Source organism: Rhinatrema bivittatum, chromosome 4 (genome assembly GCF_901001135.1).
Source record: "Rhinatrema bivittatum chromosome 4, aRhiBiv1.1, whole genome shotgun sequence".
In the NCBI taxonomy this organism is placed as follows: Eukaryota; Metazoa; Chordata; class Amphibia; order Gymnophiona; family Rhinatrematidae; genus Rhinatrema; species Rhinatrema bivittatum.
This window is the reverse complement of record NC_042618.1, coordinates 20,885,512-20,901,092: the sequence shown is the minus strand read 5'-3', so window position 1 is coordinate 20,901,092 and position 15,581 is coordinate 20,885,512. Positions and strand designations below refer to the sequence as shown.

Sequence of the window (15,581 nt, the reverse complement as noted above, 5' to 3'; positions counted from 1 at the left end):
TATTCATGTGTGTGTGTGTTTTTTAACAGCAGAATAAAATCTCTTGCTGATACAGTATTTGAAATGTAAGCAGCTGTAAATGGCGGCACCCTTAGCGGAATAATGGGAGTGGCAGGTGTATGAACGGCGGCATGTTTCTAATCAGGTTTGGCATGCAATGTTTTCCACAGTCCTCCTCTACAAATGCATTGGTGGGCTGGCTATATATCATTTAGGTACGTTCCAACTCATGGCTGTAAAGATCAAGGGCATTCATTTCAGGCGAGAACAATATGGAGCAGGGCTGTACGTGTTTCCATGTACAACTGTTTTAATGCACTTCGGAGCTGAGCTTCTGCTATGCTTCCATTTTGGTCCTGTGGCCACCAGGCTGGATGCATTGTGCCAAGTGATGGGCTGGTTAGGAAGTCTAGACAGAGGTCCCACTGGGAAATGCTGAAACCGTTCATTTCCAATTCATTTCTAAACGAAGCTGAATTTAAATCCCTGCGTCCAGAAGTAATGAAATACATTGAGCTGGGTTTACGCTTTCCAGTGATGCTCTTTCTCTGTCTCTGTGCCATAATCACAATATGTCACTGGCATGTAGTAATGCACTGTTTTATATCCATTCTCTCGCTCAACCACACCTAACGTCCTCTCCCCACACCACAACGCAAAACTCACTCTAACTAAAATTGTTCGTTGTCCCTTCCCCATTTTCCATAGCTGATTACTTTCCAGCCATGATGCCCTTCCTGTGAGTGCATTCATGGGCTACTTTGCAGAAAGAGGCTTTTGTTTTTTGGGGGTTTTGTAATGGTTAAGCTTTTTCTGTGTGTGTGTGTGTGTGTGTATATCCTGGCAATCTCCCCAAGGTTGTTGTGAGGCGTCTGGCCAGTTGGTGAGCTCTGTAATCTAAACCAGCTGTCCCCAGACTGAGGCCCATATTTGCATTGTTTAACATACTTAGAAAATGAAGTGTTCATTTTTAACATTCCTCCTCCAATTGGTTTAATGCTGAATTACAGAAGAGGACTAAGCAGAACCAGGTGCCCTTCTCTGTGCTCTCTCTCCACTGTCTGGGGCGGCTCAGACCCTTTCTGCTTGCCACTGGTGGTACGTGAGTTCCACTCTTGGACTTAAAACATTACCCAGCGACTCGAGAACAAGCAACGGGTCCGGTTTATGCAGCTCACTTCCCAGCACTGCCAGTTTTTAAAAACTCCATTTGTCTTTTTTTTTTTTTTTAAAGTAGCCAACCAAACTGGACATGCAGCAATTAAGGTAAGTAATTGCATTTCAGTTCTCTTGCGAACCAACAGCACTTGGAAAACCGTACACGTACGTATTCACTGCTCGGTGCAGGGAGGTTATGATAGTTGTAAAAAAACACTTTCTGAATCTGTGCACTAATTTGCTAATTCCAGCCTTCAGTAGCTCTGGCATGATCCTGGTATGTTGATGCTGAATTTTGTAACATTAAGTTCAGCCTTTTCAGCTGATTGCTTTGCAGACATGTTTTATAGAACCAGCTCTTGTACAGCTCTGCATGCTTTAACTCTGCGGAAATTGACTGCTGTTTTATCTGTTGTCTGCTGGACCAGGGTATGGGCCAAATGCAAGCTGTACTACATGTCCTGTTGTTAATCTGAGAGCAATAAAGCCTTGCTCTCTTATTTTTAGCAGATCAAATGCATATAGCAAACTGCCTCATTCTTCAGTGCAATAAAATGGAATAGCATGACAGGCTTCCATGTTCAACAACTTACAGAAAATGATTTTATCTATTGTAACCCACCTTGAGCGAGCTATAAATCCTAAGTAGAATAGCCTACGGAGGGGAATTTTTTTTAACATGATGGTTACCTTAAGTGACAGCGATGTGGCTACATCTAAACCAGTTTTTCAAAGCAAACTAAGGCGCATAAGCTCACTATGAAAGATTATGCAAAATAACCTGCACAGTGTTATACCCGCTCTGTGCTGGGCGTGACTTGCACATGTTCATATATGTGCTTTTAAAAAATAAATGTGCTCGTAAATCCAAACTCTACCCTCCACCCAGAACGCCTCCCTATTATACAGCAAGAAAGAATATAATATCAAATCAATGAATGATATTAAAAGTGCATAAAATTGGGTTACATACACTTTTATGCATGCAAGCCAAATAAGCAAATAAGCCTTTCACGCAGACAAACCCTGTTTTATCTATGTAAATGGGTTGGAAAATTATTCTCAGCATGATGGGAAAGCTTTAGACCGCACGGTTGCTTCTCTTTACCCAACGTGACTACCTTGTGCCATGCAAGGTGCTGGAAACCAAAAAAGAATTGGTAAAATGTCCAGTGGATTTCAAATCGAGTGAAAATCCCCCACGGTGGAAGGGCAGTCGGAAAGGCCACGTCTGCAGATCCCGTCGTGCATCAATCCGACAGGCTGACCCCCAGAAACAGCTCAGCCGGGAGGGCATGCTTCCCCGCTCCGTTATCTGGACTTTGTCTGCTACCAGGAACGGGGGAAGCAGGATTTAGGGAAAGGGTGAACCTGTTGTCCGGCACTTGCGTTTTCCAGGAAGAAGCACGGGGACGCAGGTGGATGTTGCAGTATTACGTTAATACTGTCCTAGCAACCGGTTTCTGTATTTGCTACATCACCCTCAACGCCCAATGGTTCTTGAAATGCCTGCTAGGCCTGTATGATCTGTCCAGAATACCTATTTGCAATCCTATAGTAACTTTCATCAAAACAGGATGATTTGATTTTTTTTTTTTTTTTTTTAATACTCTGGGTCAGTTATAATCATTGGATCCTGTCCTGGGCGTTTGTGGTCTGGTTTAGCACCGTAATAACACATGGGTCTGAGTCGTGAGGCAGCGGTTAGAGCAGGAGGTTGAGAACCAGGGACGGCAGGGTTCAATTCCTGCTTCTCCTACTGACGCTGCTTGTGTGACCTCGGGTAAGTCACTTCACCCCCTCCATTGCCTCGGAGATCAGCTGAGACTGTGAGCCCTTTGGGGAGAGGGAAATCCCTGCAGCGCCTGAGTGCAACTCACCTTGAGCTGGAGTTTGCAAAGTCGAATAATCAAATCTAATACTGAAATCACCAGGGCAGTGCAGAGCCCCTCCATTCATTGGACAGAAGTGGGGACAACACCCACCTCAATCAGATAAGACAGAAAACTCAAATGCTGTCATATTTGCATGTTAGTGGGAAAACAGTGAGATTACCTGTGCAGATACAGCACATACATGGAAGCAGGAATATGTTGTAATTCAAAATGCATGAATATAAAAATAAAAACCTGCTTTTTATTGTTTTCAGTTTCCCCTTTTCATCCAGATAAAATGCGGTTCTAGTTATGTCCAGGACACGTTAATCTAATTCTGAAATGCATAGGTTCTCGGTATGACTGGTGATACAGATTCAAGTGGGCCAGAAGATAAAATGAGTTCTGACACTGTTTTCCTGATTGTTATAATCTTATACTGTATGCAAGAGTTAGCGCAGAGCATTCCCTCGGACCAACCATAAAAGCCACATCATGTGCACGGAGTCCCCGGGTGCCAGAGCTGCCTGGTGCAGGGGGACACATGAAGTGACAGGGCAGTCACTGTGGATGTAACGGCGTCCTGGGCTGCAGTGCTTGCACAGACTCAAACCAATTTAAAAAGGATGATGTGACCCTCCATTTTCAGGCCCCGGCTTGGCTCCCTGGGTGCTCTCCCCTTTGCAGCAGTCCTGTTACGTTATTGGTAATTGTTGGATATTGGCTGATCCTCTGCAGATGCCTGTGAGCTTTGAAAGTCTGACGTGTCGTTTTGTCTCCCCTTTGCAGAATCTTGACTCTCTCCATGCTGATCCTCTGCCTTACAGATCCTGGAGATGCACAGGTGAGATGCACCGAGACATTCGTGTGGTGCAAGTTTGATCCGAATCGCAGGGAAATCCCTAACCATGAGAAAGGAAGTGCAAGTTTCCGCAGAAGGGCCCCCCGAGAGCTCGTTTTCATTTCTAGGTGGAGCTCTCGGCGACCCCTCCTGCGCAGAATGGGAGGCAGAGCCGTGCACCTTTAGGGCTAAGCTTTCTGGAGCTAGGCAAAGGTTTTCAGTTTCTTCACCTCCCTCTTCTTCTCAAGCTCTGAAATGTCGAGCAACAATAAAGGGCTCAATGTAATAAAATGTGAATTAAAAATGTGAGCTACATTTTAGCTTACATTGATTTTATTTGTGCTAAAATAAAATGAACTCTTTGTGCTGTAAGCTAATAGTACGCTAATGCATTGAGAGTTTAAAAAAAAAGCGCACCAACCCAGAAAACATGCTTAGCATACGTAAAATACAATTTATGCACATAAAGGGGTAGATTTTCAAACCAGCGCGAGGGCGGACATGTGCGTGCGCTATCCGGCATGCACACTTGTATGCTGATTTTATAACTTGAGCGCCGGCGCGCGCAAGTTATAAAATCGTGGGTCGGCGCGCGCGCAAGCGGGTGCACACTAGTGCACCTTTCGTGTGCTGACGCCCGCAGGCTTCCCCCGTTCCCCCTAACCTAACCTTCCCACCCCTTCCCCTAACCTTTCCCAGCCCCAGCCCTACTCTAACCCGCCCCCTAAAATTCTTATCAAACCTTTTGCGCCTGCCTGGAGGCAGGTGCAGGTTGCGCGCGCCTGCAGCCTGCCAGCACGCGATCCTCCGACATAGCGGCAAATGGCCGCTGTGTCAGAGGCCTCTGGCATCGCCCCCGCCCCTTTAGTAAAGCCCCGGGGCTTACACGCGTCCCGGGGCTTTATGCGCATCGCTGGGCCTTTTGAAAATAGGCCAGGCGCGCGTAAGGCGATTTATGCGCGGAGAGCTTTTAAAATCCGGCCCAAAATGTTTTCTGCACAGAAAACAAGATTTGGGTGCAGAAAATGAAAAAAAAAATTGTGCACAAAGCATATTCTCTGTGCATAAAACATAAAGATTTGCTTTATTCACATATATTTTGGAGTGCAAGGGCCCCCTCACCACAGCCTCGGGCTTCGGCCCCAGAGGCTAGCACTAGCCCAAGTAACTGTACTCCAGCTCTGCCCAGGAGTTCAATTTCCAGGCTGAAGACACCGCGAGCTCAGCCTGCGCGCCTCTCTCTGACAGGGGGGGTGGAAGAGCTAACGCCTTCGTTAACACGGGATTTACAGAGAGGGAGAACAGCTTGGGGGGTGCTTCATTAAATTAATTCATTTATAGTGCAGCGTATTTACGAGGCAGTCATGAAATTTACCACCACAGAAAAATGCAGAAAGAGAGAAATGGTAACTCGTGATCAAGCCCAGGTCAATTAAGGGGGAGGAAGCTTCAAGGACTATGATTAGGAGGGCTGGAAAGGGGAAAGCCTCGAGCAGCTGCCACCTCGGAGGCGCCATGCATTACATAAGGGTCTCCACCTTAAATTCTAATACTTTTGTCTGAAAGAAAGCAATCTAAATGAAGTGGGTCAGGAAAAAAAAAAAAATAAATGTACTTAAATTCCCATTTGCATGGGAATTTAAGCAACAAATGTGGCCTCTCCCAGCCCAGCGTCCAACATTGTTTGCCTTGGGAAAAGAATCTGTTGCCTCCGAGCCTGCGTTGCTCGGGGGGAACCTCCTGAAACGCCCGACTCGTCCGCCCACAAAAGGAAAAATCTTTACGCCCCGTGCGGCAGACGGTTCTGCCCACCGAGGCCGCTGCGATGATGTGCGCCGTGCATCCAAACCGGGCGCCCGGTTTTTTTTTTTTAACCTGCGCACATCCCCCCCCCTCTCCTGGGCGCCGGATGCAAAATGTAAATGAGCTGCCGCCCTAACTCAGATGCGCTAGGGATCAATTGTGCGTCCCTAGCACGTCCTTGGCATCGGATGCCCAGGAGACGTGGTCTGCGTGCGGGTTATCAAAATGGACGCTCAATTTACGAGCCTCCGTTTTATCCCGTGGCGGCAGATTTACCGGCACAATATACACGCGCAGTGTACACAGCCTGGAGCATGCATACTGTGCCATGGGTGTTGTGCGCCCAGAAAACCTTTTTTTCCCTCGAGCCTTATTTTTTTTTTTCAGGATGCTGCTGTCTGTGGTGCCTCCTACTTGTGTCGTGATGATCTTAGGTAGGAGGAACCACGGAAAAGCAGTATTTTTTTTGTTTTAAACTCCTTGTTGCGCCACAAGACTCTATGGCCTGCTCTGGGGCAGGCGTAAAATTTGATGGGTTAAAAAGTGCACCTTGGACGCAAGGCGATTTTTTTTTACATCGTGGGGTAATAGGTAATAGCCTCATCTACATGGCATTTACATGTGATGAGCGCTATTAGCCACGCGCGTTTTGGAGGCGCTGATCCCCTTATTGCATCGGGAGTTAAGGACGCACATCCAACCGCTCATCGACCTCTGTGCTAGGCTGGGCACACATCCCCCGCGCACCTTAGTGCACCAGGGCGAAAGTCAGACGCAGCTTACGGTTTGCACAAAATTACTGAGTACGAAAAACGGCAGAGCAATTTGTGCGAGTGCTTTTCATTTTTTTTTCTTTAAAAAATCATGAGGCCAGAGTACTAAAGCGTGCCAAATATCACACTCACACACACACACACACACACACTTTAGGAAAGAGAGACTGCTATTCTTCTGCTGGGACTGTGATGTCAATAAGCCTGGTAAAAAAAAATACAAATGTTTTCACACAAAATGTTTAACGATACCTCATTAGAGTGTATTAATTTTTGCAAATCGCATTTGCCAAGCTAATTTTTCCAATGCAGTTTTACCATGTGCTCGCAGTTAACGAGCTGCTTTGCATAATTTGGCATCACACAGTGACTCATTAATCATGAATTTTCCGTATATAATGTGAAATTTAGTTCTTTGCACACTAAAAGGGAAAATAGTGCATGCTGTCGCAGTGTGAACAGTTAACTCTTTCCATGCACAAAGCCGCCTTTGCACAATGTTGTACTCCTTAGCTCATCGGCCCCTTAAGTTTATAAAATATGTTATAAGTTGGTTTAAGTTTAATCCTCCCACCTCTCCTAGGGGGGAAGGGGAAGATCACACTCGGGGCCTTGCCCCTACTCCAGAGCTAAAGCAACCGAGAATATGTAAGCGTTTGTGTGAATTTAATATTCTTGGTCTCGGTGGGCAGGAATTCTAATGTCAGGAACTCATTTATGAGAAGGAAGTCCACTGATGGGTGAGTTCAGAAACTCAGATGCAAAGGTTGATCATTCTCCATTTTTTTTTTGTTTTGCTTTCCAATTTTGGGGCTAGTTCCATAAGTTTCATCTGGAAACGTTTCTGGTTTCTGGCTCTTATAGATCTACCTATCCTGAAAATGTGGTTGCTGTAGGTTGAATGCTTGGGAGACAAAGCATACACATGAGCAATATATCTTTCTTTTAAGAAAAAACGTTAAAAATGAATCAAATATTTCTGAACCTTAAGCAGGTGCATGGAAAGCTTGAATGGTTTTAGAACTACCTGTAACCCATACGATTGTCAGAGGTGAGAAGTCTGACCTTGGGTGTTGATGGGGTCACACCCTGGAATAATATATTTTGCAATCAAATTAAAGATTAGTTAGAACTGTCCATGTTTTCTTAAAGCTGCATTCATTTTCCTGATCCCAGAAAATCGCCCATTAATTGTATTTCTGTCCTGCCCTTTCATGACACTTCAAAGTGGCTTGCATGGAAGTACTGAAGGTATTTTCCCTGTCTCCAGAGGGCTCACCATCTAAGGGTAAAGTGACTCGCCCGAGGGAGCAGCAGTGGGGATTTGAACCCCCGCTTCCCTGGTTTGTGCCCGCTGCTCCAACCACTAGGCTGCTCCTCCTCTCTAGGAGTTTCCTTTTTAAACCGCTGCCTTTGTGCTTGTGAAGAAAATGCTGAGGGGCCGGTTTGCAGCACACCTACCTGCCCCCCCCTCCTCCCCCTCAGCGCTTAAGATCCTTCACCGGCACAGACTGAACCGGTCAGTCAGATTAGCTCATCCAGCCTTTAGTGGTCTGAATGACCTCTTGGGCGAGAGAGAGAGCTTCCTCAGTTCAAAATTGCACCTGCTGTTATTTACGTGTTTTGGGGTTTTCTTTTCCCTTTACAGCAATGCACGAATGGTTTTGAAATGGATCGTTCAACTGGACAGTGTCTGGGTAAGTCTCTGGTGAAATCAAAAACCCCTGAAATGGTGGTCTGCGGGGTTAATTATCACATTAGTTTGCACATTAATATAATCAACTACGTTACGCTTACACAGTGCTGCTTATGACCTACGGAGGCCCCGGAGCCAGCCACTGGCCAGCTAGAGAAGCTAAGCTGGGTAACCTCCGTCCAGCTGACTTGTGTGAGATATTCAGCGGCGGGCCCAGAACCCCCTGAATATTCTCAGCTATGCCAAAGTCAGCCAGGTGAGTTTGTCCGGCTAACTTTAGGACTGCTCTTTGGGGGTCGCAAAGTTAGCCGGCAAATGCTGAAAATCGGTATTTATCTGGCTAAACTTAGCCTGATAGATTACACCCGAGCTAGCCGGATAATCTTTTAACCTAATACTCAGTTATCTTCCCCGTCTTGGGGCTGGTCTGCACACTCGGATTTTCAAATCTCGCCATTTGTCTGGCTAAATTCGAACTTAGCCGAACAAATGGTGCTGAATGTGGGCTACACAGGTTTTATATTCTGTGCTCTGCCGTGCTAATTTCAATTTTATGTTCTTATTTTTGCCTTCACGAACCTTGCTGAAATTTAAAATAACCCCTCCCAGAAGGGGGCGCATAAAATATGAGAGGATCTGGCACCTGAGAAAGGAGAGTGCCAGTCTCTTGATAGGGTTCAAAACACTTTGGGTTGAGCAGATGGTAGAGTAGAACTGGGACCCAAGGCACGGAGGGTGTTAACACATCCTAAGCTGGATAGGGACCTCCCTTCAGGAGAATCTCCCTTGCAGCCCCCTCTGACTGCTATTCCTTACTGCTCCAAACTCAGAATAGCCAGAAAATAGGGACTCACGCCCTGATATAGTCCAACAGCAAAACTTCTATTTTCTGGTGTTACCAGCAGTCAGAATATGCAATATGGAGTGAAAGTCACTGATTAAATCAGGCTTACAAAGCTAGGCTGCGGCAGTAATTAGAAACAGAAAAAGGTCAATGCACTAACTCCTCATCAATTCTACGCAGCTTCCCCATGGTTAAGAGGACTAATTGCAATGACTTTCCCACTCTTCACTCCAATAGGTCAAACTACATTCGGTGAATCCAATTACCCCTCACGTCAGCCACTGTTTCTCTCTTTTCTCAAAAGACCATGGCTCTCTCCATCTTAAAATACAAGATACCCCCACTAGATACTTCAGTACTCACTCACTGGATACATAGTCGTTATCTCCATTCTGAAAAGAACTCTGTCACTCTTCAGATGTTTTGTCTTGACTCTCATCCAAGCAGTTACGGGCTCTGGAGTCTGTAGAACCTGCCTGGGGAGTGGCACAGGATTGCAAGGCAGGGCTGTGAACAAGATAAGAGCCAGTCTTCTGCCTAGCCAGCCCCCCTCCCTGCAGGTGGAGGCCTTGGGTTCTGGGGGGCCCAGTAGGTCTCTGTGGCAGCAGGACATCACAGTGGTGAGGCCACACAGACAAGGCTGGAGACAAGGCAGGCAGGACTCGGCAGGCTGGACAGGGCAAACAAGAGACCGCGGCTGAAGACGAGGCAAGACCTGGAACTAGACAAACATGGATCAGGCAAAGCAAGGACAAGATTCTGGTACAACCAGGACTGAACAGGACACTGGAACAGACCAGGACAAGGCTCTGATACTGGCAGGACAGACAGGACAAACCCAACAAGGCAGACAAGGGAAAAACTGAGCAAGGAACAGCAAGACTTGGATAGAAAGAATAGGCCCCAGGCCCTGAGGCAGGATACAAGTGAGACTAGGCCAGAAGGCCTCAAGACAAGGCAGGAAACTAAGGCAGAAGGCCTGTAGGCCACAAGACTAAGGTAAGGAATGAGGGGCCAGTCACAGAGCCACGAGTGACACCATGAGATGCCAAAGAGCTTCTGGCAGGGCAGGATTATATAGGCTGAGACTTTGGGCGTGGCAAGGCCAGTGAGGAGAAACTTGACAAGGTTAGTTTAGAGGCTTACTGGGGGCCTCTGCTGGTGAGGAGGCGTCAGGAAGGTAGGATAAGGCTGTGAAACAGACAAAATCCTAACACAAGAAATGGCAGGGGACTGTCCCCAACTCTTCACTGTTTTGTGACTCCTTCGCTCTAATTTCTTCCCACTGACTTAAGGGATGTCCACCCCTAGGGACTCAGATCGGGTCCCCTGGTTATTTCCCCTTGAGGAGAAATATCTCTTTGCCTCAGGCTTTTCCCTTTGAGGAGGAAAGCCCCTGCAAGGTCCTCTCAGAAGAGAGGCCACCCCAGATGAACCCACTCCCCAGAAGGTTTGTTTGTTTATTTATTTATTTATTTTTCACTATTTATATACTGCCCCTCGATAAAAAAAGAGATCAGGGTGGTTTACCATAAAAACATTCATAAAATTACAAAATTAAAATGTAAAACATAATAAATAGCTGAGTGCACTCGGTACAATCTTTTATGGTCCTTTTATGTCAAAAGCAGTCCTGAAGAGCAATTTTTCAAAGGTTTTTTTAAAGGCTTTGGGAGCTGATGAATCTAAGTGCTTCTGGCATAGAATTGCATAGTCGGGAACCTGCAGTAGAGATGCTTCTGTCTCTGCCTTCTCCCAGATGCACATAAATAACAGAAGGGACTTCCAACAGCTCCTATATCAGATGAACGAAGATTTCTGGGAGGAACCTACATATGCACCAAGCCATTCTATGTTTGAAGTCATCCAAATTGTACGGAATAGTGTAAGATGTTTATATGGAAGAGAACAGATGTGATCAAATTTACTCTCCCTGGTTAATACTCTAGCTGTGGTGTTCTGTAACATCTGGGGAACTTACCTGAGAAGCACTTAATTACCTAGGTAAGTTGTCCTCCCCAGGATTAGTTGTTGTTACAGTGTCGTGCTCCCCTTCAGGCTTCCCGCTCAGTCGGAGCCAGCTCCTATTCAGGCTACAATATCACAAGCCTTCGTTCATGGCCACCTGTGGCTTCCCCTCCATTTTTATACCAACATCTCATCTTAACCCAGTCATTTGCTGTGACGAGAGGCCACGGATCTTTGTTACCCGCTGGTATTGGACAAATATGTGCTGTTAGCCGTCTAGTAGGTGTCATCGTTAGGTGACTACTGAGAATCCTTCCCTACTAGGGGCTCTAAATCCTGCCTCTGCAGGATTGATTGATTGATTGATTGATTGATTAATTAATTAATTATTTATTTATTTATTTATTTATTTATTGTTTTTGTTATACCGAGTTTCATGATAGGCATCACATCAACCCGGTTTACAAATAACAAGGAGTGTAAAGCATAACGTAACGTAAAAAACAATATTTTCAATAAGAACCTTGAACTTTAAATACAGTGAATCAGAAAAAGGGAGAGGGAAAGTTACAAAAAACAAGGAAAATAAACTTGGGATGGAAGGGGAGAAATTGAACCGCACAATATTTACATTTCAGCCTATTGATACATTAGAATAGCAAGTGAAAAATGAAACGGTACATAGGTAATCAAATGAATAAATATGACAGTTGTGAATGGTAATAGTATGATAAATATTCAGCAGGAATTAGTGAGAGAGGGTTTGAGGTTGGTTGATTCGTGTTTACATTCCATTATTGCATACGAGTTAGTGCTAGTGAGAGGAGGTTTTATTCAAGGCTTGGAAATGCTTTTTTGAAAAGCCAAGTTTTTAGTCTTTTCCTAAATGTTAAAGAGCATGGCTCTTGTCTCAAATCAGGTGGGATCGAGTTCCAGAGAGCTGGACCTGCTGATGAGAAGGCTCTGAGACTCAAGGATTTATGTTGGTAGGTTTTGGCCTTTGGAATTTGGAGTGACTCTTTGTAGTGTTCCCTGATAGGCCTGGCGGAGGTGAATTTTTTAAGTGGTATTTGTAGGTCAAGTTGCGTGTGTTGGTTGATAGTTTTGTATATGATGTTAATGGTTTTGTACATGATTCTATAGTGGATCGGAAGCCAATGGAGGTTTTTGAGAATAGGTGAAATGTGGTCAATTTTCCTGGAATTTGTAAGGACTCTGGCTGCAGAGTTCTGAACCATTTGTAAAGGTTTGGTGTAAGAAGCTGGGAGGCCTAATAGTAATGAGTTGCAATAATCTAGTTTGGAAAAGATTATTGCTTGCAAGATTGTTCTGAAGTCCTGAGTGTGAAACAGCGGTTTTATTCTTTTCAGGATATGTAATTTGTAGAAGCAATCTTTGGTGGTTTGGTTAATGAATGTTTTGAGGTTGAGACGATTGTCTAGGATGGCTCCTAAGTCTCTTACGTGGGTTGTTTGAAGGAGTGTGGGTGGTTTAGGAAGTGTGTTATTGTTTTCCGGTGATATGAGCAGGAATTCTGTTTTCGAAGCATTGAGTACAAGGTTTAGACTGTTGAGGAGAAGTTTAATTTCTAATAGGCAACTGTCCCAGTATTCCATTGTTTTTGAGATTGATTCTTTTATAGGGATTACGATCTGTACGTCGTCTGCAAAAAGGAAATGTTTCAGGCTTAATTTTGTTAGTAGTTGGCAGAGTGGTAGCAGGTAGACATTGAAAAGGGTGGGTGAAAGTGATGATCCTTGCGGCACTCCTCTATTAGAAGGGTGGTATTGGGATTCTTTATTATGAATTTTGACTCTGTATCCTCTGTTTTCTAGAAATGTTTTGAACCAGTTTAGTGTGGCACCTGTTAAACCAATGTTTGCCAGCTGTTTTAGAAGAAGGGCGTGGTTGACGGTGTCAAAGGCCGCCGAGAAGTCAAGGAGGATTAGAAAATATGCTTGGCCTTTATCAATACCAGAGAGTAGGTAGTCCATGAGTGAAATTAGTAGCGTTTCGGTGCTTGCGGCTTTGCGAAAACCATATTGGTTTGGGGACAGAATACTGTGGTCCTCTAGGTAGTTGGATAGTTGGGTGTTTACCAGTTTTTCCATGATTTTAGCTATAAATGGTAGGTTGGAAATAGGGCGGAAGTTGTTGGGATCACATGCATTTAGATTTGGTTTTTTTTAGCAGTGGCTTGATTGAGGCAGTTTTTAGGTCATCTGGGTAGATGCCATGTGATAAGGAGCAGTTTATAATATCTGCTAGGGTTTTTGCTATTGTGTCCGGGATAAGAAGAAGCATTTTGGTAGGGATTTGATCAAATGGGTGTGATGTCGGTTTCATTCTTTTTAATACATTTTGTATCTCTGTGATTGTGATGGGTTCAAAGGCATTAAGCTGGATGTCTTTATTTTGGGGAAGATATGTGTTATCTGGAGACGTAGTGTTTGGAATCAGCTGATTAAGGAGATCCGATATTTTTTTGTTAAAATGAAGAGCCAATTCGTCTGCTTTAGTCTGGGCTTGTTCGGGTGGTATATCTGGAGTGATAGGTTTAGTGAGGCTGGAAACGAAGGCGAATAGAGCTTTTGAGTCAAAGCTGAGATGATGAACCTTTCGGGCATAGTAGTCTCTTTTGATTTTCAACGTGGTACTTTTGTAAAGATGGAGTGATCGTTTGTAATCAGAGAGTGAGGCTGGTGAAGGGGCTTTGCGCCATTTTCTTTCTTTTTGCCGAAGTAATTGTTTGAGTTTTCGTAGTTCATCATTATACCAGGGTTGACGTTTGGATGTATTAGCAGACCTTGTTTTGGTTGTCAGTGGGCAGAGAGTGTTTGCTATAGATTTTGTTATTTTGGACCAGGATTGGAGGGCAGCGTTAGAGGTAGATACTTCAATGAGTGGTAGATCCGAGGTTAGAGCTTTACTTAGATGTTCCGAGTTGCAAGGTTTTCTGTATAGGAAAGAGGGTCTTGAGTTGAGTTTGGAGTCTGATCGAGGTAAGGAAAAAACTGGTGGAGATTAGAGAATGATCTGACCATGGGACTTTTTTGCAATTTGGTTGTTTTGTAAGAGAAATACCAGTGTTTGTAAAGAGTAGATCGAGCGTGTGGCCTGCTTTGTGGGTGGGTTTATTGATTTGTTGTCTGAATCCCATCGCTGACAGTGCGGTGAGGAGGGCTTCACAGTTTGTAGAGAGGGGAACTTTGTCAACATGTAAATTGAAGTCACCCAGGATTATAGCAGGGGAGTCAAGATTGAGATGCAGAGTTATGGTTTCGATGATAGGAGAGGAGTCTGACTCTAGTAAGCCTGGCGGGGGCGTAGACTAGCAGGATTTGGAGTTGTTCTGATTTGAACAATCCTAGTTCTAGTTTAGTTACTGTACTGATGGGGTGGTGTGAGAACCTTAAGGATTTTTTTGCAGCTAGGAAGATACCCCCTCCTCTTTTTTTTTGTCTTGGGATGGAGAAGAAATCGTAAGTCTGCGTTGGTAATTGGTTAATGAGTGTGATGTCCGTGGATTTGAGCCATGTTTCTGTTATGGCGCAAACGTCTGGGGTTGTGTCCTGCAGTATGTCGTTGAGTATAAGAGTTTTGTTGGTGCGAGATTGGGCGTTGAATAGGATTATGGTGAATAGGGTGAGTCCTAGTAACTGTGTAGTGGGGGAAATCATGATTGGGATGAGTGATTTGTAGGTGCGTGGTCGGTAGTACATTATTGTTCAGGTTGGATCGGTGCTGGATGAGTGCTACCGGAGCTTGGATGTGCTGCTAGAGACTGGATGTGTGCTTCTGTAGCCTGGATGAGTGCTGCTAGAGATTGGATGCGTGCCTCTGGAGACTGGATGCGTGCCGCAGGAGACTGGATGAGTGCTGCAGGAGACTGGATGAGTGCTGCTGGATGAGTGCCTCTGGGGACTGGATGAGTGCTGCAGGAGACTGGATGAGTGCTGCTGGATGAGTGCCTCTGGGGACTGGATGAGTGCTGCAGGAGACTGGATGAGTGCTGCAGGAGATTGGATGAGTGCTGCTGGATGAGTGCTGCAGGAGACTGGATGAGTGCTGCAGGAGATTGGATGAGTGCCGCTGGAGACTGGATGGGTGGATGTGTGATCGCTGGATGGATGGATAAGGGTGGGTAATGGCTCTTGCTCTGGGACGCTCCAAGGAGCGCACTAAGGGGCAGGCCCCTTAGGTTGCGCTCCTTCGGGTGCGCGACGCCTGGTGCGCGACGCCCCAGGGAGTGTCTGCAATTTAAGGGCCTGAAAACAGTGCTGGGCTAGACGGCTGGGTTGGGGGTGGGAGCAGTATCACTCACCACGTGGTCCTGCTGCTTCTCTTTATTTTGCAGGTTTCTGAGCCCTCTTGTCTCTTTTTTTCTCTTAATTTCCCGGTTCACTGTTCACTGTTGGCTCACAGAAGGGAGGGGTGAGCGGGCTCTTGCCCCGACTGAGCTGTGCCGACCGCACGAGCCCCTGCAGTGGAGGAGGACAGAGACTGAGAAAGGATCCTGGCAGAGTTATTTATTAGTTATTTAATTGTTTTTATATACCGACATTCGATCGAGATATCACATCGGTTTACATGTAACTGAACGGAAATAAGACAGAAGCTGCTT

At 45.4% G+C, this 15,581-nt stretch overlaps 1 protein-coding gene across 1 annotated transcript in view; it reads left to right on the top strand.

The window, feature by feature from the left end:
- Positions 1-911: 911 nt before the first annotated feature.
- FBLN5 (fibulin 5) overlaps positions 912-15,581 on the top strand; it is a 97,050-nt gene continuing 82,380 nt past the window's right edge. Inside the window, 3 exon segments of the mRNA XM_029597812.1 lie at positions 912-1,266; positions 3,822-3,876; positions 8,098-8,146. Coding sequence (XP_029453672.1) covers positions 1,253-1,266; positions 3,822-3,876; positions 8,098-8,146 — 118 coding nt within the window. The 5' untranslated portion in view covers positions 912-1,252.